This window comes from Bos indicus, chromosome 9 (assembly GCF_029378745.1).
Source record: "Bos indicus isolate NIAB-ARS_2022 breed Sahiwal x Tharparkar chromosome 9, NIAB-ARS_B.indTharparkar_mat_pri_1.0, whole genome shotgun sequence".
In the NCBI taxonomy this organism is placed as follows: domain Eukaryota; kingdom Metazoa; phylum Chordata; class Mammalia; order Artiodactyla; family Bovidae; genus Bos; species Bos indicus.
The window spans coordinates 60,457,236-60,481,441 of NC_091768.1; the positions used below are offsets into that span (position 1 = coordinate 60,457,236).

The window sequence follows — 24,206 nt, forward strand, 5'->3', positions numbered from 1 at the left end:
TATGCCCAGGAGTAGGATTGCTGGATCATACGGTACTTCTCTTTTTAGTTCTTCAGGGAACTTCCATACTGTTTTCCATAGTAGCTGCACCAATTTACATTCTCACCAATAGTGTAGAAGGGTTGCCTTTTCTCCACACCCTGTGCAGCATTTATTATTTGTAGACTCTTGTGTGTGTATACATGTGTTTGTTTTTAAATTTATTTTTAATTGGGGAATAATTGCTTTACAATGTTGTGTTGGTTTCTGATACATCAGATGAATCAACCGTAGGTACACATATTATTTGTAGATTTTTTGTTGATGGGCTTTCTGACTGTTGTGAGGTGATACCTCATTTTTGTTTTGATTTGCATTTCTCTAATAATTAGTGATGTTGAACATCTTTTCCTGTGATTTTTGGCCATTAATATGTCTTCTTTGGAGAAATGTGTATTTAGATCTGCTGATTTTTTGATTGGGTTATTTGCTTGTTGTTGTTTGATATTGAGTTGTGTGAGATTTTTATATATTTTGGATATTAACCCCTTGGCAGTCACATCATTTGCATATATTTTCTCCTATTCTGTAGGTTGTCTTTTTGTTTTGTTTTTTTATGGTTTCCTTTGCTGTGCAAAAACATTCAAGTCTAATTAGATCCCATTTGTTTATTTTTGTTTTTATTTCCTTTGCTTTATGAGACAGATCCAAAGACTATTGCTATAATTTATATCAAAGAGTGTTCTGCTTGTGTATTCTTCTAGGATTTTTATGTTCTTAAATTTGTGTCCTTAATCCATTTTATTTTATATATATGATGTGACATTAATTTTATAAAGAGTGACATTTTAATATCATTCTTTCTAGTTTCCCCAGCACCAGTTACTGAATGAAGAGACTGTCTTTTCTCCATTGTATATTCTTGCCTCCTTTATCATAGATTAATTGGCCATAAATGTGTGAGTTTATTTCTGAGCTCTTTATACTGTTTCATTGATCTATGTGTCTGTTTTTGTGCCAAGATCATACTGTTTTGATTACTTTAGCTTTTACTATAGTCTGAAGCTAGGGAGCATGATGCCTCCAGTTGTGTCCTTTCTCAAGATTGTTGCAGTAAGTCATAGTCTTTAGTGTTTCCATAAAATTTTTTAAATTATACTTTAGATCTGTGAAAAATCCCCTTGGTATTTTATAGGAATTGCATTGAATCTGTAGATTGCCTTGGGTAGTATGGTCATTTTAACAGTATTAATTATTCCAGTCCTAGAACACAGTATATCTTTCCAGCTGTTTCTGTCATCTTCTGTTTCTTCCGTCAGTATCTTTTAAAAAATACTTAGTTTATTTATCTATTTGGCTGTACTGAATCGTTAGTTGAGGCATGCGAACTCTTAGCTGCAACATGTGAGAGGTAGCTCCCTGGTCAGGGATCTAAGCCAGGCCCCCTGCATTGGGAGCGTGGAGTTAGCCCCTGGACCACCAGAGAAATCCTCCATCAGTATCTTACAGTTTTCCCACTACAGGTCTTTTACCTCCTTGGGTAGGTTTATTCCTAGATATTTTTTTTTATTTTTGATGCAATAGTAAATGAGATTGTTTCCTTAATTTCTTGTTCTGATTTTTCATTGTTAGTGTACAGAAATGCAACAGGTTTCTGTATATTAATTTTGTATCCTGTAACTTTACTGTATTAATTGATGAGTTTGGTAGTTTTCTGGTGGCATCTTTAGGGTTTTCTATGTATAGTATGTCATCTGCAGGAAGAGACCATCTTACACATGAACTAGAATCTGAGAATCCACGTGCTGCCTGGACTTCATCACTATTGATGACTGTTCCTGCCTGGTAGGTGAACCCGTGTCCAATCCCGCCATATAGCAGTCAGCCCCACTCAGACCTCAGTGGAACTCCACATTGGGTTCCCAGGTGGCATATTTGTTTAGTTTATATCCTCTTGCTCAGCCATGGCTCCTAGAACAAACCTCTGGGCTAAGATACATAGGACTAGAGGAGCTGGTGGCATCAGCTCCACATATTATGCTAAAATGTCCCTCTAGGTTTGAATTCTCCATTTCCTAACAGTAACTTCTCTTCAGGGGTCTTGTTCCCTCCATTTCGTCCAGGATACCATGGTCTAGCCTATCAGATCTTCCTCACTTGAAACCTGTGTGAGCAGAGGCTGGGTTTCTGGTTCCTTCTCTCCCAGCAGGCTTTTTTGTTTGTTTGTGTTTTATGTGTTATTTGTGTGGAAAGGATTATAAATCTATTGCAGTGCAGTACCCTATAACCGACTGTGTTAGTTGTGTACCTTGGCTAACTTTGTTGAACTTAAGAAAAAATTGGACTTATGAACACGCTCTTGAAATGGAACTCTTTTGTATGTAGGGAACTCACTGTTGATGTATTTCCAAATAATATATGCATCAAGGAAGAAATCAAAATGAAAATTAGAAAGTATTTTGAACTGAATGAAAATAAAAGCTCAACATTTCAAAATTTGTGAGGTGCTGCTAAAGTATCTAGAGTGAAATGTATAGCTTTCATTAGAAAAGATGAAAGATCTCAGATCAATGAATTCAACTTCCACCTTAGGAGACTGGTAAAGAAGAGCAAATTAAACCCAAAGTAAGCACAAGAAAGGATATAATAATGAGAGCAGAATTCAGTATCATAGAAAACAGAAAGTAATCAACTTAAGCAAAAGCTTGTTCTTTGAGAATATCAATAAAATTGATAAACCTTGAGCCAAAGTGATCAGGAAAAAAAAATAACACAAATTTCTAGTATCTAGAGGGTGAGAGGTGCCATTGGTACAGATTTTACTGATATTAAAGGAAAATAAGGAAATATTATGTGTAACTTTCAGAGAAGGCAATGGCACCCCACTCCAGTACTCTTGCCTGGAAAAGCCCATGGACGGAGGAGCCTGGTAGGCTGCAGTCCATAGGGTCGCTAAGAGTTGGACATGACTGAGCGACTTCACATTCACTTTTCACTTTCATGCATTGGAGAAGGAAATGGCAACCCACTCCAGTGTTCTTGCCTGGAGAATCCCAGGGACGGGGGAGCCTGGTGGGCTGCCGTCTATGGGGTCACACAGAGTCGAACACGACTGAAGCGACTTAGCAGCAGCAGCAGCAGCATGTGTAACTTTATGCCAATAAATTTGACAATAGGTTTTAAATTGAATTTATAATTAAAACTCCAGGCCCTGAAAAGTCTATGGGAACTGATAAGCAAGTTATACAAAGCTGCAGGATACAACATGAATATGCAAAAATAATTTATATATCTATATACTCACAATGAAAAATCAGAAATGTAAGTTAAAAACAAAACCATTGCTAATTGTATTAAAAATATTAATATCTAGTTGTAAATCTGACAAAAGATGTGACCTTGGTTTGTGCAAAGGGTTTTTAGATATGACACCAAAAGCATGCTCCATTAAAGAAAAAATTGCCCACTGGACTTCATCAAATGAAGACTTTCTGCTTTTTGAAAGACATTGATAAGAGAATAAAACGACAAGCTACAGACTTGGAGAAAACATTTGCAAATCACATGCCTGATAGAGTTTTATTAAGAACTTTTATAAAGAATGTTCAAAACTCAGTAATAAGGAAACAACCCAGTATAAAATGGGCAAAGAATCTCTCCAGAGAAAAGGTATGAAAGTGAAAGTGTTAGTCACTTGGTCGTACCCGACTCTTTGCCACCTCATGGACTATAAGCCTACCAGGCTCCTCTGTCCATGGGATTCTCCAGACACGAGTACTGGAGTGGCTGCCATTTCCTTCTCAAGAGGATCTTACTGACTCAGGGATCAAACTCAGGTCTTCTGCACTGCAAGCAGTACCATCTGAGCCACCAGGGAAGCCCCAACACATCACTCAACGTGGGACATGAACCCACGACTCTGAGATCAAATGCTCTACTGAGACAATGGATAGATGACAAATAAGCACATGAAAGATTCTCAATATCTTCAGTCACTGGAGAAAAGCAAACTGAAATCACTGAGAGATGCCACAGTGCACCTATTATAACTACCAAACTTAGAAAGGCTGAACATACCACATGGTGGCAAGGATGGAAAAGAAGTGAACGCTCATCCATTGCCATTGAAAATGTAAAATGGCATAGCCGCTTTAGAAAACAGGGGCTGTTTCTTTATAAGTTAGACTTACACATACCAAATGATCCATCAATTCTATCTCTAGGTGTTTACATGAGAGAAATGAAAGCTTACATTCATACAGAGATTTATACACTAATCCAAAGGAGCTTTATTTATAACAACCCAAAGCTGGAAATACCCAAATATCCATCAGTAGGTGAATGGAGGAGTAGAGAGAGATTGTTAAGGGATGTAAAGAGACTTGGTGGTGAAGAATATGTTGTGTATTGATTGCGATTATGGTTTCAAAACCCATGGATTTTGGTATTTGCGGGCAGTCTTGGAGTCAATTCCAGTGGATACCAAGGGACTGCTATTTTTGGAGAATACATTTTTGGACTTCCCAGGTGACACTAGTGGTAAGGAACCCACCTGCCAGTGCAGGAGACATAAGAGACCCAGGTTCCATCCCTGGGTTGGGAAGATCCCCTGGAGAAGGAAATGGCAACCCACTCCAATATTCTTGCCTGGAGAATCCCATGGACAGAGGAGCCTGGCGGGCTACAGTCCATAGGGTCGCAAAGAGTTGGACACGACTGAAGTGACTTAGTATTGTTTCACAGTTGTGAGTATCTTCCAGAATATGTCAAGATTGCATGCTCTAGGCTATGCAATTTTATGGTGTGTTAAAACTCTTTAAAAAATAAATAAGAAGGCCTTCTGCCTTCTCTGGCAGTCTTGTAGTTAAGACTCCACGCTTCCACTGCAGAGGACATGGGTTCAATCCCTGGTCAAGGAACTAAGATCCCGAATGCCAGGCAATACCGCCAAAAAATTGTTTAAATTTTTTTTAATGAAATAAATACGAATAAAGCCAAAAAGAAAGTAAGACTCCCTATTGAAATTCATACTAGTGTAAACATTACTGGAAAACTGTTGCATGCTAAGTCACTTCAGTCATGTCTGACTCTTGTGACCCCATGGACTGTAGCCTGCCAGGCTCTGCTGTCCATGGGATTTTCCAGGCAGGAATACTGGAGTGAGTTGCCATTTCCTACTCTAGGGGATCTTCCTGACCCCAGGGATCAAACCTACATCTCTTATGTCTCCTGCATTGGCTGGTGGGTTCTTTACCACTAGCCCGACTGTTAGGTAAATTAATTAGATTTTTTTAATTTGTCAGTGGACACTTTTTAAAGCAAAGAACCCCTTTGTAAAAGTAATCTTCACTGTTGAATATATCTTTTTTTTGACTGCTAATGTGATATACTGTATTTCCTTGAAGAGAGTGTACATCCAGTCTGCTGGAGTAATGATAGCACACTTCCACTTCTTTTCAAGAGCCTTTCATGACAGTAGTAGCATTATGGTAGCTGTGCTTTGTCTGAAGTGGTGGAGGCCAATTGCAATAGATAAGTGGCTACATCCACTCCATCATACACAGTCCGTTTAGTTCCCATGTTAAATTACGCATTGTGATTAGATGTTTAACCGCTTGGCGTCTTGGCCAAATTTCAGCCCAGAAACTTAAACACGTGCTTCATCAAGGCAGCATTGCCAATACTTCTGAATGATTCATTTCCTCTTAACACAAAGCTCAGTTAATACTTGCACTGGGACTGAGCATGTGTGAAAGTTCCCTTTCAGTCCACGAACAAAATCAAAACTACCAAGTTTTAAAGTGGGTATGTGTTTTGAGTGTTTGGGGTGTTCCATTAAAAGACCTGGCTTTGTTTCCATTGAGGTTTAAAAAGACGCAGTAAGGGGAAAGGAGAAAAGTCAGCCATAGAACACAACTTTCCAGATGTTTTATGAGTTCACGGTGCTGAGCCTAAGATGCTAACAGGCAGTTCTGCGCCTTTTAGCCTGGCTCCATCAGGGTAGTGGTTCACAGGAGGTCAGCATGCTTTCTCACCGTCTCTCTGACTTGGGGAGCCGCGATGACCCAAGCTGGCTTGCTCTCTTTCAGGGTGTGAACGGCATGTCTGTGGATGAGAAGCCTGACTCCCCCATGTATGTGTATGAGTCCACAGTCCACTGCGCCAACATCCTCCTGGGCCTCAATGACCAGCGCAAAAAGGATATTCTCTGTGACGTGACCCTGATCGTGGAAAGGAAGGAGTTCCGGGCCCACCGAGCTGTGCTGGCCGCATGCAGTGAATACTTCTGGCAGGCGCTGGTTGGACAGACGAAAAATGATTTGGTGGTCAGCTTGCCCGAGGAGGTACAGTACTTTGGTTTGTTCGTGTGGTTGCTAATAGAGGCCTGTTGACTGGGAGGTGGACCTGGAAGGTGGGCGCAGTGTCACATCCCCACTCGCGGGTTGATGATCAAGTTACCCACATGTTCGGTTTGTGGCTGAGCCGGTTTCTATTTGATGCATTTCAAGTCTCGGAAGCATGAATCTGAACCTCACCTGTGGCTCGCAGCCTCTCATAGTTTCTAGTTCACTTACTCTTCGGGTTTTGAGTCGTTTGACCAAAGTTTAGTACAATCCTAGATGTGGGATCTGAATCACTGGGACTGTTGCTATGATTTTCTCTTTCAAATGGTTGAAGGAACACTCGACTTCCCTTGAGAGTAAAAGAATGAAAGCATTCACAGCAGCTTCCTTGCCCAGGGGGCAAAGTAAAAGCAAGCCGTCGTTTTCACAGTTAATATAGTAAGATTCTAAGAAGTGTAAACTGCTTTTCTCACCATTGTTGAAAATACCCTACTCAGGTTTCTTAATTACTTTGGGGAGTCCAGTCACTTCTGTACCTTGGGGACACTAGTAGATGTACTTGCTCTGTCCAGAGATGATACTCAATTGACTAGTTTGAGCTGCCGGCACTCAAAAGATGGGCTTCATGCTGACAGACCATTAAATTGGTCACCCCTTTGACCTGCATATGCTGTTCCTCTTCTTCCATCATCCTGACTCCTCTTCATTTTTGTGGGACTAAGAGTAACACTGAGCAGCCTTAGGCTTTGTGTTCAGGCCAGAATCGTTTCCTATGCACCACCAACACTAGGGCCACTGACAGTTGCACAGGCTGTGCACTGCACAACTCACATCCATAGTCTGCACAAAGAGAGCCCCAGAGTTGTGCCGTGATCCACAGAGCAGCTCTTCACAGCACTCCTAGGAGACACCAAGGACCCAGTCACTCTGAGGGAATGATGGGTAGAACTAGCTTTAAGTCCCAGAGGTCATAAATCCAGTGCCTCCAGAGGCCTAGAAATCATATAAATGAATAAAGCAGGTTGTATATAAAAAGTGGGCTTCCCTTGTGGCTCAGACAGTAAAGAATCTGCCTGCAATGTGGGAGACCTGGGTTTGATCCCTGGGTTGGGAAGATGCCCTGTTGAAGGCAACAGCTACCCACTCCAGTATTCTGGCCTGGAGAATTCCATGGACTAGGGTTACAAAGAGTCGGACACGACTGAATGACTTTCATTATATAAGAAGTAGGCAACGGTGAAGCAAGCACCTGCTCTGCAGAAGGACATTCAAGTTCAACCTAAGAAACAAACATACACACTACTATATACAAAATATAAAATAGATAAACAGCAAGGAAGCTAGGGGAGCTTATTGATACTAGTCAAAATAGACTTTAAGACAACATTATTTGCACAGGGAGCTAGATTCAATATTTTATAATAACTTATAATGGAAAAGAATCTGATAAAGAATATAGGTACATATATATTCCTATATATAAACCTGAAACACTTTGTTATACACCTGAAACAATTTAAATCAACTGTTTTTCAACTTTTAAAAGTCGCTCTATACCCCCCCCCCCCAAAAAAACAAAATAGACAGGGAGTCAGAGGGATCACCAGATCCAGTCCCCTGTTAAGCAATGTCTGCAAAGCAGGAGAGTGGCCAGCTGGCAGAGTGAGGGTGACGTAGCAGTTTCACATGAATATTCTTTGTTATGTGCCCATGTGAAAGGCTCCGTTACTCACACCCCTGGCAAGAGGATAACTAAAAAGGTGCCAGTACCAGATGCCAAAGAGCCAATCAGCTGAAGGCCCTGTAATCGGGGCTGGGGTCGGGAGGGACGTTTATGTGCCAAGTCAAGGCCAAGGAGAGGCGGCTGCCTGGTGACTAGTGATCCTGAGCTGGACTGTCCTCGTCTGTGTTAATGGGCAGCTACTTAATCCATCATGAGGTGATAGGATAAATATAAAAGTCTCCATTTAAACTGGTAGGACTTCATCAAATGTAAGACTCTTTCTTCGTCTCTAGAGGGGCGGGTGTCAAGAATGCCTTTTGAATTTACTTTCGCTCTAGAATTCTCTGAAAATATCTAACAAGAATCCCACTTATCCAGAACAGTTTTGGGGAGGGGGTGGAGTTTACAGTTAATTTACTATCTGTATCTGTTTGAGAACCACCTAATTTATGTTTTTCACTGCTTTTAAAAAGTTAGATTTTAAAATATATTTACAAATGAAAACCATATTTTACATAATTTAGTCTCTCTTCTATGACTGCTGACCATATCTTAAAACTCCCTGGACCCTGTCCCTTATAAGCCCTGGCCTCCCCCTATCCCAGTAAGCTCTGTAATCCTCATCTAGTCCCTTAACCTCTCTGAGCCCCAGTTCTTACCTGTAAAAACCCCTAAAATTCTGAAGTCCTTAAATTATGTATCATAATACAATGCCAAGGCAGTAAAGCCTAACCTAAAAGTTTCTTTTTAGGTCAAATCCCTGATGATCACTTATTTCCTTGGCACTGGGCACTGTAGTCAGGCACACTGTAGAGATGTCACACAAAAATCTGCTGTTGGAACTTTTCGGTTGTTTGTGTTCCAGTTAAGTGAGAATCTACTAAAATGCTGATTTTCTTCTTTCTAGTTGTGTGAAATGATTTCTGCCCCTGTGTCATCTGCATTTCCAAATCATTAAAACGTTCTGGTTATTTATGCGCCTGAAACCTTCAGATATAACTAAACTTTTTTTTTTTTTCCTTCCTATGATATGTGAATTCATGTTGTCAGTAACCCAGCTCTAAGCATCTCGCTGATGGGCATACGAGCAAACCCCCATGGCATTTTCCTTTATGGGTCTGCAATTTTTTTCTGATACCCCCTTCCAAAGCCTGTCCCTCTGCTCAGAGCCCCTCCTGTGGCCCCAAGCACCGGGCATTGTTTTCTCTCCTTGCTGTGTGGACACTGCAAGGTCCTTGCAGGCTCAAAGATCATTGTCCTACTTAGCTCAGTGAATGACTTCATAGAATTTGAATTAAGTGGTGAATAAACATCACAAACACTACCTTGAAAAGTAGCTGCCTGGAACTCACTGGCATTTGGTTCCTATGATGTAAGAAAAAGCATTTCATTAGCTCCTTGGAAATCTTCATCATAATCCATCATGGTCAGATCACCTTCTGGCCCTTGTCCCAGCCTTGTTCTCACTCAGCTCACTTCTGTGCTCTCGGCCGGCCAGCCACTGAGCTCCTCATGGACCTGCATGGCCAAATCCAAAAGCTCCATCTTTGGCTAGGAAATCTCCAGATACAAACTGCTACCCCTCCCACTGCCCTGCTTAGTCGGCTTAGGCCAGACCCGGCTCCGGCCTGCAGCTGCTGTCCACTTGCGCAATTCTAGCCCCAAACCCTGACCCTTGACGGGCAGCACCATTACCTGCAGAGTTGAGCCCACCACAGGACCAGTGTAGTCTCTCAACTGAAAGGGGCCTCCTGGAAGTCAAAGAGTCAAGAAATTGTCTTCCTTTTTTTTCCCTCCCCTAAAATGGAATGACAGATAGCCCCTAGGATTTGTGTGACTTGAGTGTTGGCTCCTCATTGCAAAGCACATCCAGGAATGTGTGTTAGCATCCCCTAGTTAGCAAAGACTAGGGGATAAGGCGTTGTCCTTAGTGCTTTCATTCAACAACGAAACAGATCATCTGATGTATAATAGTAAGCGTATTTCGAGTTAAGAGATGAAGAGAAAGTGGTTGATGGGCCAAGCATGGCTAGGCCGTTCTTGCTATGTTGGCAAGGATGTGGAGAAAGGGAAACCTTTGTGCACTGTCGTGGGAATGTAAATTAGTAGAGCCATTGTGGAAAATAGTATGGAGGTGCCTCAAAAAGTTAAAAATAGTAGAACTACCATGCAATCCAGCAGTCCCACTTCTGAGTCTATATCCAAAGGAAATGAAATCACTATCTCAAAGAGCTATATGCACTCCCGTGTTCACTGCAGCATGATTCACAGCAGCCAAAATCTGGAAGCAACCTAAGTGTCTGTCAACAGATGATGGATAAAGAAGATGAGGCCTGTATGTAAATACACACATACATACACATAAGAGAATATTATCTAGCCTTAAAAAACAAATGTTTGTGGCAACATGGATAAACATGGAGGACATTATATTAAGTGAAATAAGCCATACCGAGAAAGACAAATATTGCATATTCTCACTTATTTGTGGCATCTAAGGAAAAAAGTCAAACTCATAGTAACAGAATAAAACGGTGGTTACCAGAAGCTGAGGGGCAGGGCCAAAGGAGAGATAGTGATCAAAGGGTACAAACTTTCGGTTATAAGATGAATAAGTTCTAGAGACCTAATGTACAGCATGATGGCTGTAGCTAATAATAGTATATGGTATGCTTAAAATTCACCAAGAGAGTAGATCTCAAGAGTTCTCACCACACACCCAAAAATAAAAGATAGCTATGGGAGGTGACAGATTCGTTCATTTGTTTTTAGTGGTAATCATTTCACAGTGTACACATATATCAAAACATCACATTGTATACCTTAAATATATCCAGTTCTCATTTGCCATCAATAAACAAACAAACAGGATGGAGAGAGGTTATTGCCAAGGCTCTGGTACCTTTCTCTGGGCTTGTTTCCCGGGTTCTCTCTCTCCAGAGAAGGGGAAGGTTCACCCAGGGAATGGCTGTAGGGTAGATGGATGTACGTATGGCCCCTTCAGGCGGACCTTAGGTTTTCATAAGTGTCAATATATTTCAGACTTCTGCTCACTCACTGTCTCTATCTTTTGCTTTTCCTGTATCTTTCACTCTCTCTCTCCCTCCCAATGTTTTGTGACAGATCTTGTTTTGATAGTGCTAAACAATAGGGAAAACTGACCCAAAAGGTTCTGGAAAAAATGGCATTTGTTATGAAGTCTCCACCACAGGGTGCAGGAAAGAATGTCCCTGTGTAGTGCTGCTGGGCCCAGAGGCCAGCAGGGAAATGATGGAATCGTCTTGTCTGAAAGTTTTTAGCAGTAATGAAAGCCCTTAATGTTCCTGGAATGGCTTAGGCCCAGTTTTTTAAAGAAGCAATAAGACAGGCATGATTATCTTTGAACAGTGCTTTCAGGATGTCATACTACAGAAAGTGCTCCGTGCTGGATGAGCATAGGATGCCCACAGCGTTCTGAGCCCGAGAGTGATTCTTGCGGGGGTGGGGGAGGTCTCTAGAACGTGGCCTGACCAAGAAACGCAAAGCGCTCCCCCACCCCGAAGCACAGAGCCAGCCCTTTGGCATCCACTCATCTATCGCCTAGACGAACCTCTCAGGTAGAGTAGGCCAGTTTTAGGAACTGAGGAGCATCAACCATGAGGGGCTGGGAAAACCACAATCAGGATGTTGGCACTAACTGCACATGGGGTCTTGAGCAGGTCAGTCAACCTCCGTGAGCTTCTGTTTCCTCACTCATTCATTCATTTATTCATTCATCCTATAGATGTAAATCAAAGGCTGTACCAGGAGACAGCGTTCTAGGTGCTGGATGAACCTAGTAAACACAACAGAGCTGATATTCCAGTAAGGGAGAAGGAGAGAGAAAATAAATAAATGCAACATGGACTTTGTTAGATGCCACTGAGGAAAGTAAAACAGGGAAAGGGGTTAAGGATCATCAGGGTTCAGATATTGCCATTCTAAATAGGGTGGTCAGGAAAGGCCTGATGGAAGGATGACTTTTTTTAAATGTATTTATTTATTTTATATTTGGCCGCATTGGGTCTTAGTTGCAGTTCGTGGGAGCACATGGGATCTTAGCTGCGATGCTAACACTTCTCTCTCAGTTGTGGCGCCCTGGGCTTAGTCACTGCGAGGCATGTGGGACCTTCTCTGACCAGAAATCGAACCTGTGTCTACTGCCTTGGAAGGTGGATTCTTAACCACTGGACCACGAGGGAAGTCCCTGGGGGGTGATTTTTGTATAAACGCCTGAAAAAGGTGAGGGAGACAGCCATGCTGACCTGTGGAGGAAGAGTGATCCAGGTGGAAGGAATGGCAAGGAAGAGGCCCTGGGGCTAGAACGGCCTGGCCTGTTTGACACACAGCAGCAACACAATGGCACCCCACTCCAGTACTCTTGCCTGGAAAACCCCATGGGCGGAGGAGCCTGGTAAGGCTGCAGTCCATGGGGTCGCTAAGAGTCGGACACGACTGAGCAACTTCACTTTTACTGTTCACTTTCATGCTTTGGAGAAGGAAATGGCAACCCACTGCAGTGTTCTTGCCTGGAGAATCTCAGGGACGGGGGAGCCTGGTGGGCTGCCGTCTATGGGGTTGCACAGGGTCAGACACGACTGAAGCGACTTAGCAGCAGCAGCAGCAACATGAACAAAGGGTACGTGGAAGGTGGCACAGCAGAGAAGAATCAGGGACAAGCAGGGCGCATTACCTTTCCTTGGAATGAGCTGGGAGGCCATTGGAGGGTTTCACAGGAAAAGATAACTTTGACTGCTGGGTGAGGATGAATTGAAAGAGGACAAGGGCATAGCAAGGAAAGCACTGAAGATGCTGAGGCAGCAAACCAGGCCTGACATGAAAGCCCCGGCCAGGGCGATAGCAGTGGAGTGGTGATCAGTATTAGATTCCGGTAATATTTTTTTTTAAGTTTGCAAACATCTGTTTGTTTGGCTGCGCAGCTTGAGGGATCTTCTGTCTCTGACCAGGGATCAAACCTCGGTCCCATGCAGTAGAAGCATGGGGTCCTAACCACTGGACCACCAGGGAAGTCCCTCTGGTAATATTTTGAAGGTAGAGCTTATGGGATTATTCTGTAGATTAAATACAAGCTGAAAGAGGAAGAGTTAAGGATAACTGCAAGGTTTGGGTAGACTGTTGGGAGGATGAAGTTGCCATTACCTGGGATTGGTGAAAGCCTGAAGGAAATAGGTTTCAGATGGTGTGGGGGCAGGATTAGGAGTTCTGTTTTGTACATATTAGGTCTGAGAAGCTTATTAACATCTAGGTAGAGTTGTCTGCTACACAGCAAGGACATACACATGTCCTACTCTTTGAGACCTCATGGACTGTAGCCCGCCAGACTCCTCTGTCCATGGGATTCTCCAGGCAAGAATACTGGAGTGGGTTGCCATTTCCTTATTCACAGGATCTTCCCTACCCAAGGATCTAACCCAGATCTCTTGCATTGCAGGCAGATTCTTTACCATCTGAGCCACCAGGGAAGCCCTTTCACAGTTGTCTGCTACACAATAAGGTTATACATGACTGAGATTCATGGGCGAAATCTAGCCCGGAGATAGAATTTTAATACCAGAGTATTGGGGATATTGAAAGTCCCAAGACCACATACAAATGCCAAATGAGTAAGTATAGATAGGAAAAAAAAAAAAAAGAGAGAGTGGTCTTAGGATTGATTCTTGAGTCTTTCCAGAACTAAGAGGTCAGAGAGAAAAAGAGGAGGCGATAGGGTAAACCAAGAAAGAGCAGCTATTGAAATAGAAAAGCAAAAAAAAAAAAAAAGTGTAGTGTGTCAGAAGCCAGGTAATGAAAGTATTTCAAGGTGGAGAGAGTGATCAACTATGTCAGATGAAGTTGATAGTGAGCTAAGGTGAAGGTTGAAAATTGACCATCCAGTAATTTGGAAGCCGTTCATGATTTCGTTGAGCGCTTGGGAAAGCAATAGAAACAAAAACCAGTTGGGTTCTGTTCTAGAGAGAAGAAGAAAAGTATTTGAAGAAGCTCATGTAGGCTATGTTTTTTTTTTAAGCCTTTGATTTAAAACAAGTAGAGAGGTGAGCCAGAAACTGGAGGGAAATAGAGTCACAAGAGGTTTTCTTTGGGCTTTTGTTTTCAGTAGGGAGAAATTCCAGCACACTTGCCCCTGAAGATAAAGATTATCAATACTCACTCATATCCAATTTTCCTCTCTTTCCTGCACACACAGGAAGACCACATTCACCGTCAGGTGTGCTGGGTAACTAGATCCAGCCAGTAAAAGGTGAGAGGAAGTCACATGTCACTTCTAGCCTGAGGCAGTTAAGAGTAAGCCTGAACTCTTCATGTTCTTTTGTATCCATTGAACTGGTGTCAGAGAACTCCTAGATGGTGGAACCACAACCTAGATTCTTTTTTTTTTTTTTTTCCACAACCTAGATTCTTGAGTCACTGTTGGAGGAGAGCCATCTGACTCAAATTGGACTGTGACATGAATGAGGAATTAACTTGTATGTTAAGGCATTAAGACTTAGTGTGTGTGTGTTTGCACAGCAGAGCTCATCCTGACTCATACTTGGGTGGATGGGAAAGTTCCAAAAGAGAGAGAAAACTTGCTGATATGGGAGACACAAGACTAGTCCCTAAAAGAATTGCTCTTGAGGACTTGAAAGGGGGTAGGATCTCCTGAGCAAGTGGGAATACTCAACTTAGCAAGGTTCATCCTTCAAAAATTGATGGAGTTGAACTGGATGATCCCTGGCTACCTAGCCTAGGCGACAAGTTGATGGTCTTTGAATTTTTCTAGATTCCTACCAGAGGGAGAGGAAAAAAAATCCTGTAAGTCAGAAAGAGAGGCAAGATGTTTGGATTGAGAGGTAGGGAAAGACCAGGGAGATGGGAGGCAGATTGGTCTGGAAAGGAGAGAATCATTCGGCTTCAGAAGAGATGTGAGCTCACTTCTCTTCTCTTTGTAAATCCTCCCTGACCTTTTGGAGATGGTCTTACGAGAGTTCACAGATGACAGCTCAAGAGCTGTAGAACCCCTGGGCTATTTGATAACCTAGAACACAGACAGCTTGTAGAAAATGTACATGATCACTACTCTATAACCATTTCAGAAGTATCTTGAAAAAAATTATTTTCATTTAATGACCTCAATATCCATGTTACTCCCTGCATACGCAGGGAATAACAATACTGGGCAACAGTTTGCCTTTCAAGTCTGCTCTTCAGATTAATGAAATGTGATAAGTTAAACTTCTTGGAAGGATGGTGCTATATAGACAGTAGATGTTATTATTCCCCTAGAAGGAAAGCACAACCTTCTCTGATGAAATGACTCTTACCTCAGGGTCCTCATTAAAAGCTGTGGTGCAATTTTCCAAGTTGCATTAGTGAGACTTGGCAGCAGATGAAAAAAAAAAAGCGAATAAATAATAAGTCAAAATATCCCAGGTAACTACTTGCTGGCAAGTAAGAAGTTTTCAAGTCCTAGAATCATGCTGATAATTTTGAACTGCCTGAAGGCAGAACATATTTATAGTTACACAGAGGTGACTTCCAGCCCTGAAATCTGGGCCTCCGTCTCCGATGGGGATACAATAAAAGCAAAGGCAGAAAATGGGGTGCTAATACTATTGTGATTCCATCTCTGAAGGCTGCTTAGTGGCACTGCCACAGAGGGAAGGAAATCTGGGGTGAAAATAGCCACAGCAATAGCTAATTTTAAAACTGAAATAGATAAGCTATTTCCAAACCTCTTACATTTTCTAAATCCTGAGGCCAGTAAGTCCTATTTAAAGAACTTTAAGCAGAGATGTGTTCCTCTTTTGGCATAGTAGAAGGAGTTAAGTAGACAAAAAACTAAGACCTGTCTAAGAATTATTTTTAAGTGACCTGATTTCAAAGCCAGTTTTAAGACTTTCTTTGACTATACCTATTTCCTCCTGTATAATGTAGGATGAAAACGGTCATCAACATTTTAAAATAGGTCCATTTATAAAACCTTTGACAGTAAAGTTGTTTGAATTAAATTTTGTAGAAGTAGTTTCCAGTGTATCTATTCATTTTAAAACTCTTCTCTTTATATGAATTAAACATCCGGTACATTTCTTTCTTTGCCCTGTTATGGAATCTCTTAGCTATTTCAATTAAAATTAGTATTAGCTTTAAAGACAAGAGTTCAGAGCTATAAAGTTCTTCACTTGATCAGGAATCAGAAGTATTATTTTTCTCATATTTAATCATAGAACCCAGGCCTTTAACAGGATACTTAATTAAACTTTTAATTCATGATAAGAAGTTAAATAGCACTTGGGACGGTTTTTTCAAAATTATTTCCACTTCCCATCCAGCTTACCCTCAAAAAAAAAAAGGTGTGATAGACATAATAGCCGTCAGCCAGGGGTATTATACGTCATGCCAACACGAGCTGGCAGCAAGCCATTGTCCAATTAGCATGGCTTTATCGATGTAGAGTAATCACTCTTGAGTACAGGGTTGAGTCACTCATGGTGTAGTGGTACTTCACTTGAGCCAGTGCTTCTTAGAATAGGTTTCTTGTTCACTGTTATTACCTGCCCTCCTTTGCCAATAAAAGCACAGGACCATTTAGACTGAAAGCCGAACAGGAGAGAAACATTGATTATAGATCTCATTTCTCGTTGCTTCCTGAAAACTGAGATTGCAATTAAACAGTGAAAGCATGGTGTGTTTTTTAAATGAGTTACAAGAAAATACAGTTTCCACACCAAAATACTCAGAGTTGGAATCCAAGAATCGGTTTTGATTTTGTCTTTTCTTTGGCAGCTCTACCACTTGGCGCAAATGGGAGGATATCAGTAAAATTACCTAATCATTTTAATGGATTTACATTCCATTCAGAAACTTGGAATGTCCCCACACGTCTTCAGGTTTCGGCTCTATTGTCAGAGTGTCCGTGACATTTCTGGAGGTGTTCTATACAAGCAGACAACTTTGGAAAGGAACCCTTCTTATGGTGAGAACACCTGGAATCTTGGTTGGACGAGTTGTCAACCAGGAAATTGATTCAGAAAATTCCTGAATAAAAGGGAGCATATCCAGGCGTTGTAGTGGTGTGTGGTTTTCAGTAGAAAAGGCTGTTCTTAGAAACACAAAGACAGTAAAATAGTTGTTGGCATTCATCAGTAAATACCTTTCTGTTTCTTTTCTTGTTTGTTTGGGTTCTTAACCAAATCACAGACCAGACAAAGGAGTAGATTGGTTTTGCTTTCAGGGAGCAAGTAAACAATGGCACTTTTGGTTTCCTGATACTTCAGAAGTGTTCTTTTTTTCATTTACTTGGTACGCATAGTAAAATCTTTCATTGTGCCATCGACTCCTCAAGTATGTTGACAGTCTCTCTCACTGACATTGGCACCTCTTCCGAGCTCACTGATGATGCAGTGAGCTTTCCTGTCTGAGCTGGACTTCTGTGTGCAGCCTGGCAAAGGCTGTGTGTGAAAAAGTGAGAGCGTTCAGCACCCTGGGTGGGATGGAGCCAGGCTCTCAATGTGAGCACGTTTCTTGACTGATTGGCAGCACAGAGAACTGGCAGCTGTTCCCAAGCAAGCCAAAAAGTTGGCCCGGGGATGGGGAAAAAAAAAAAAAGGCTGGGATTTAGCCAGCAAAAGATTCCTGAGTTTAGAAGGAAATCAAAGGAAGGATACGAGGTCACAATTACAGGCCTCCGGCTTGTTGAAGTAATGATATCATTCTGTCTTCTGCTGTATAGAGAAGAGTATTAAATAAATGTCATCGCTACTCATTTTTTCCCGATTCTTTATTTCTGAGTCTCCATTTTTGTTCTCTTGGTTTGTTTATTTTTTTATTTCTCCAGATGCAAAACCGAATGACAGGTTATTATTCCTAGAAGTAGTATAGGGATGATGCTATTTGCAGAGGTGGCATCAGTGACCAGAAATAGGGAAAATAGAGCAGGTCTCGGAGAGTGCGGCCGCATGCACGAGTGCCAAGCTGTGCAGAATGGCACAGGTTCAGATGGAGTTACGTACCCTCTGACTTCTCACAACGTATCTACTACTCTTAGTTTATTACTTACTAAAAGAGAAGGGTGGGGAAAACGGGGAAGTTCCTAAAAGACCAGGAAAATGTCTGCTGAGAGAGAGGATCCTCAAGGGTCTCGCTCTGTAATGATAAGAGTCTTGTGCCACGTGAGACATCGTCGCATTCGCTGTCATTCTTCCTCCCAAGGAATACCCTAGACTATGTGAGAATATTCTTTCTGCCAAGCAGAGCTGTTGTGTCCCAGGAATTAAGTGGTACCCTACAACTAGGAAGGTGGGAAGATTAAAAATCTGGACTTCCAAGATTCAGGGTAAAAAATATGCAGGGTTCTAAGAGAAGATGTTTGAAGCACACCTTTTGTAACTCTGGGGATTTGGGTGGCAGGTGACTAAAATCCTTCAGATTTGTAGGATATTCATGGGGCGAGATGAGATGACCTTTCCTTTTCTGTTCAACAGTCACTCCTTGCCTCCTGTTTGAGGCTATTTCGGTAGACGTTGACCAGATGTTCTTACTCGCCAGCAGAAGAAATAGTATCCTGGCTACATGTAGGGGATCTCAGCTCTTTTCAAGGAAATTTTTATAATAGTGCAAGATGCTGGACACTGGGGTAGGGTAGAAGCAAACACAGAATCACCTCCAGAGATGTGTGTGTGTGTTTAAAGGACAAATGGGTCCTTTAAGCCTTTAAGATGGCTTAAGGACAGTACTTCATAGAAAAAGAGGAATGGACTTGGGGGCCTTAACTTGGAAATATCAAATAAGACCATCTCCTCCAAAGAGCTTACAGTATATTAATAGTTGAATAATCAAGGCAAACCATAGAAGTCAGAAGGTGTGAACAATTCAAAAGCATTTGTTGTAGATGCCAGGCCACGTGTTAGCCATTGTTTTTGCTGCTGAGGTTCCAATGGGATGGTGGGATAGCATTTTCCTTCCATCTCCTAAAACCAGCTCTCACAGAATTGATCAGACTTTCTCAGGGAATGAGAAGAGAGAAATCCTTCAGGAAAGGATGCTGATGCTACAAAGGTCCCCAAAGAGGCAGTAACAGGGCCTTGAGGAGTCATCTCTGATTAGCACAAAGGGTAGGTTTGGAGAAGTAATTCAAAATAGGGTCAGATTCCATGGGGCCTTCTATGAAAGAATAAAGTTTAGACAAAGAATTTAATCTTGATTGAGTAGCCAATAGTTGTGAGCCAAAAAGTGAGCCCAAATGGAACATGATAAAAAGAAATTTAAGGAATAGCTGTCTAGCAGTGGAATGTTGGATGGATGGGTTCATAAACTACTCCAGACAAAGGGCACAGTCAGGAGGCTCACCTGGTCCCAACATGAACTGACAATGGTTTGTGCCTGGTGGTGAGCTGAGAGGTCCCGAAAACCGAGCATGGGATTCATCAGTGGAGAGAGAGGCTGTCCAGCCTTCGTGTCTATCTATGGCACTTTATATGTTCACAAGGCACCAAGAGTGCACAGCTGATGATACGGATATGAGGAACACAGGCCCACAGGGCATGGCTGAGACAACTGGGAATTGCTGACCCCTCTGAGAAAAGAGATGGCTTCCCTGGTGGCTTAGCAGTAAAGAATCTGCCTGCCAAGCAGGAGACTCAAGTTCAATCCCTGGTTCAGGAAGATCCCCTGAAGAAGGAAATGGCAACCCACTCCAGTATTCTACCTGCTCCAGTATTCTTACCTGGAGAATCCCATGGACAGAGTAGACTGGAGGGCTATAGTTCATGGGGTCGAAAAGAGTCAGACACAACTGAGCAACTGAACAGCAGCAGCAGCTGAGAAAAGAGAAGAGAAAAAAGGGCAAGGGCTAAGACTGAACTCCTACATTGAAACTCTCATTGCTGGTTCCTCCACTAAGAACAGTCTTCTTAGTGACTGATTTTAAGTTTATCTTCGTTTATTTGCCAAATAGTTAAGCCTCAACAGTTTACTGGACTGCAGGTACCTATGGAAGAGCTCCCTAAATGACCTTTTAGGGAGTGTGCCTCCCAGGGGATATTGTGATCATCACACCTTACATAGCACAGATGGATGCAGGGACCTACAAGAAGATACATACGAATGAGTTCTGTTTGAGAGTGTGTTCATAAGTCCAACTTGTTTGTAAGTCCAACAAAGTTAGCCTGGGTACCCAAATAACACAATCGGCTATATAGTACTGTACTGTAATAGGTTTATAATGCTTTTCACACACATAGTTTGTACATAAAAAACAAACACAAAAAATAAAGAAAATGTTTCTAATTTTACAGTACAGGACCTTGAGAAGTACAGGAATACAGTACATCAGCTAGCATACAGGGACTGGTGTCAAGCGAACAGGCAAGAAGAGTTACTGATGGGAGGAGAGAGAGAAGGTGGGAGATGGTAGAGCTGAAGGATCGTCAGCAATAGGAGATGGAAGGCAAGCTGCAGTATCACTCACGTCTGATGTTGATGGCACAGATTCTGGTTCCTTGCTGGAACCAGACGTATATTCACATCTTTGAAAGTTCACACTTGAAATTTTGTATGTAGGGGACTTACTGTACTGAATTTCTGGAGGACAGAGCCTCTAGAAATACCTCAAGGGCGTTTGTAATCCAGTGCCACGTATTTTAAAGTGTTAGGAACAAATTCAGAAAAGGTGTTCACTTATGGTTAAAGCCATTATGATGAATGTTTGGCGGACATTAGTACAGTAGCTAAGCAACACAACAAGATACAAAGTAACAACACACACACTGTCTACACACAAACCTAGGCAGGAATCAGTCTGAGCATCACTCTTAGTGAGTCACCTTGGTGTTAGATGTCTTCTGATGATATCCATGAAATACACACCCTTCCCAATGATGTGTTCTGTGTGCAACTTGACCTCATAAAACCTTTAGATATAATTTCCGGTTAGAGGAAAACCAATGATTAGAAAAACAAGCATAACAACAGCCTGAGGGAGCAATGGGGCAAATCTAGAAGGTGGGACATTCTGCAGGACAAATGACCTGATTTCTTCAATGAGTCAGTGTCATAAAAGTGGGACTATGCTAAATTAAACAAGAGTTAAGGGATTTAAAAACCAGATGCAGAATATGGTCCTGGAGTGGTTACTCATTTGGATAAACCAGTTATAGAGAACCTTTGGGGGGAAATTGTAGAAATTCAAATGTGGTCTGGATATTAGAGGAAATTTCCCTGAAATGGAAAGTTGGTAATAATTGGAAAAGGCAGACTGAGAAACAATAGGCCCAGTATGATCTTAGTTTGGTTAAAAAATATAAACTGTAAGAGTGTGTCTGTGTGTCTGTGTGTGTGTGTGTATAAAGGAGACAAAGTACATGTGCTAAAGTGTTAAGAGTGGTGACCTGTGAATGGTGGGAACATGATGGGTTTTGTTTTGCTTCTCTGAATTTCCAATTTCCTACAGCATACATTATTACATTTCTGCGATAATAAAAAGGTTATTTGAACAGTTCAGTGGATAGAAAGGAAGGAGGGAATGAAGATCAAGTGGAGTGTGGAGCATAATGCTGGAAAATGTACAACTCTGCAGTATAGTATTAATGTGTGATTTCACAAGTTCTGTGACCCCATCAGGTTTCTTTCTAGAAGCACCAGTGCTCCTGGTCCCTTCCTTCCAGCTCAGGGCCCTCCATGCTCCTGACTAAGAGACTAGAGTCCTTAACTTGGACCAAACCACACTTGCACTCACAGTCTCATTGGTGAAATGAAAATTAACCCCCAAAGCGGTAAAGGGAATAGATTTCTTCTAGTTCCTTCTTATTAAAAGTTTAAGGCCTTTTTTCATATTTCAATTTACTGTGATCATTGAAACTTACAGATGCTCTTCCTTCCTGTATATTCTCTAGAGTTACTCCTCTGGAAATTACTAGTGTTATTTTCAGTGAAAATAGCGCAGATGTTTTCCAAGACTCTGACCTTCTGCATCTCCAGATAGAGAAGGAAATTCTCACTGTCTAGTCAAATCTTGTGCAACTTTGAAGGATAAGAACCTGCCTGCCAAGGCTGGGACATGGGTTCGATCCCTGGTCTGTGAAGATTCCAGGTGCTGAGGAGTAACTAAGCCCGTGCGCCATAACTACTGAGCCTGTGCTCTAGAGTCTGCAAGCCGTAACTACTGAGCCCATATGCTGCAACTGCTGAAGCCCACACCTAAAGTCTGTGCTCCACACCAAGAGAAGCCACCACAATGAGAAGCCCGCGTACTACTAGAAAAAGTCCACTGCAACAACAGAGACCTAGAGCAAGCACATAAATAAACAAACCAAAAGTAAAAGAAGCTACTTCCATCCTCAGCCGGGCTTTGTTCAAAGAAGACACCATAAGGCCATCCCCGGATCCTTGAAAGCCTGAACCCCCGAGGGCCCTGCAATAATGAGATGGTTTCCCTCCTTCATGCCCGAAGTCTGCAAGAAGACAACTGACATGTGTGTGACTGAGATTTCAGGAGTGAGCCAAAATAGAAAGTGATGCTCCAGTGGGCCTGCACCTGTAAGGCTCACACTGGTGTTTAAAACAACTTCATGCAAACTGCTTCCTACTCTGTGGTCAGTGGAATGCTGATTCTTCCTTACTTCCTCCCCAGGAGCCTCCAGAAATGTCTTTTTTTAAAAAAGTGATTTTTCTCTGAAATCAATCTTTAGCTTGTTTTCCTGGGAAATCTATAGCTCTTTAACTCTTCTAGTATCTGGGTATTAGTCTGCTCAGACTGCCATAACAAAAATACCACAGAATGGGTGGCGTAAGCAACAGATTTATTTTCTTACAGTTCTGGAGGCTAGAAGTCCAAGACTGAGGTGTCTGCAGGTTTGGTTTACCCTAAAGCCTCCTTGGTTTGCAGATGGCCACCTTCTCACTGTGTTCTCACATGGACTTCCCTCTGTGCACAAAGAAAACACTGGTGTCCCTTCCTCTTCATGTAAGGACGCCAGTTCTGTTAGCTCAAGGCCTCACCCTTGCGGCCCATTTAATCTTTAACTACCTCCTGAAAGGACCTGTCTCTAAATATGATTATCTGGTGATGAGGATTTAAGCATATGAATTTGAGGAGACACAATTCAGTCCATAAAGACCCACTAAAAAAGAATGGGTTTATCATGATGATGTTTGGTAGAAATCAACACAATACTGTAAAGCAATTATCCTTCAGCTTTTAAAAAATAGGTTTTTATGAGTAACAAAACAACATGTATGCAGGATTATCCATGTATGTACAACCATGCAACCGCATACTATGCAGCTATATAGAAGAAAAAAAGGTCTTCGTGTGCTGATATGAAATAATTTCCATGATATATTTTAGAAGGCAAAAGCAAGATGCAGAAGCATACATACACTAGATATGGTATGCTTCTTTTTGATTAAGAAACAAGGGGAAATATGGATATGTCTTTATAATGCATACATATATAAAATATAAAAGAAATGGAAAAGATAAACAAAAACTATGAAAAGGTGACCTCTGGAAAGTGGGCTAAAACAGAGTGAAAGAATTTAAGATGCAAGTGGCTTTTCTAAATGTATCTTTTTATTTGGTATTGACTTTTGAACCATTTAAATGTTTTATGCAATCAAGAAATTAAAATTTAATCAGAAAGATGAAAAGTAGGGAATTCCTCAGTGATTCAGTGGTTAAGACTTCACACTTTCACCTCCGAGGGCCTGGGTTCAATCCCTGGTCAGGGAACTAAGATCCCATAAGCCTCACAGTGTGGCCAAAAAAAAGATGAAAAACAGCAAACTCTAAAATTTAAAATAAATAGAAAAAATGAACTCTGTATATTAAGTTGGTTAACTAACCACACAATAAAAGAATAAATTAGATTAACTTTGGAACATAGTTTTATGGCTGGACATCCTCTGTGAGACAGTCTTCAAGGCCTGAACTTTTCAAAAGTGTCACTACCATTAAAGACAAAATGATGGAGTCAAAGAAAATTAAGTGGGACCAAATTCAGTAAGTGATCTTAATAGGCTCCCAAACTGGAAAAAAGAAATCTATGAAGGACATCCTTGGAGCAATTTAGAGACTCTGAATGTAGACAGTATAGTGTGATTTATAACACTGCCAACATGACTTTTCTTGGGTAGGAAATTGGTAT

At 41.6% G+C, this 24,206-nt stretch overlaps 1 protein-coding gene across 3 annotated transcripts in view; it reads left to right on the forward strand.

The window, feature by feature from the left end:
- BACH2 (BTB domain and CNC homolog 2) overlaps positions 1-24,206 on the forward strand; it is a 393,013-nt gene that overhangs the window by 295,064 nt on the left and 73,743 nt on the right. For all 3 annotated transcript variants that reach the window (XM_070796074.1, XM_019967343.2, XM_019967346.2), the window contains one exon: positions 6,069-6,323. In XM_070796074.1, the coding sequence (XP_070652175.1) occupies positions 6,069-6,323 (255 nt within the window). The remainder of the gene's footprint in view (positions 1-6,068; positions 6,324-24,206) is intronic.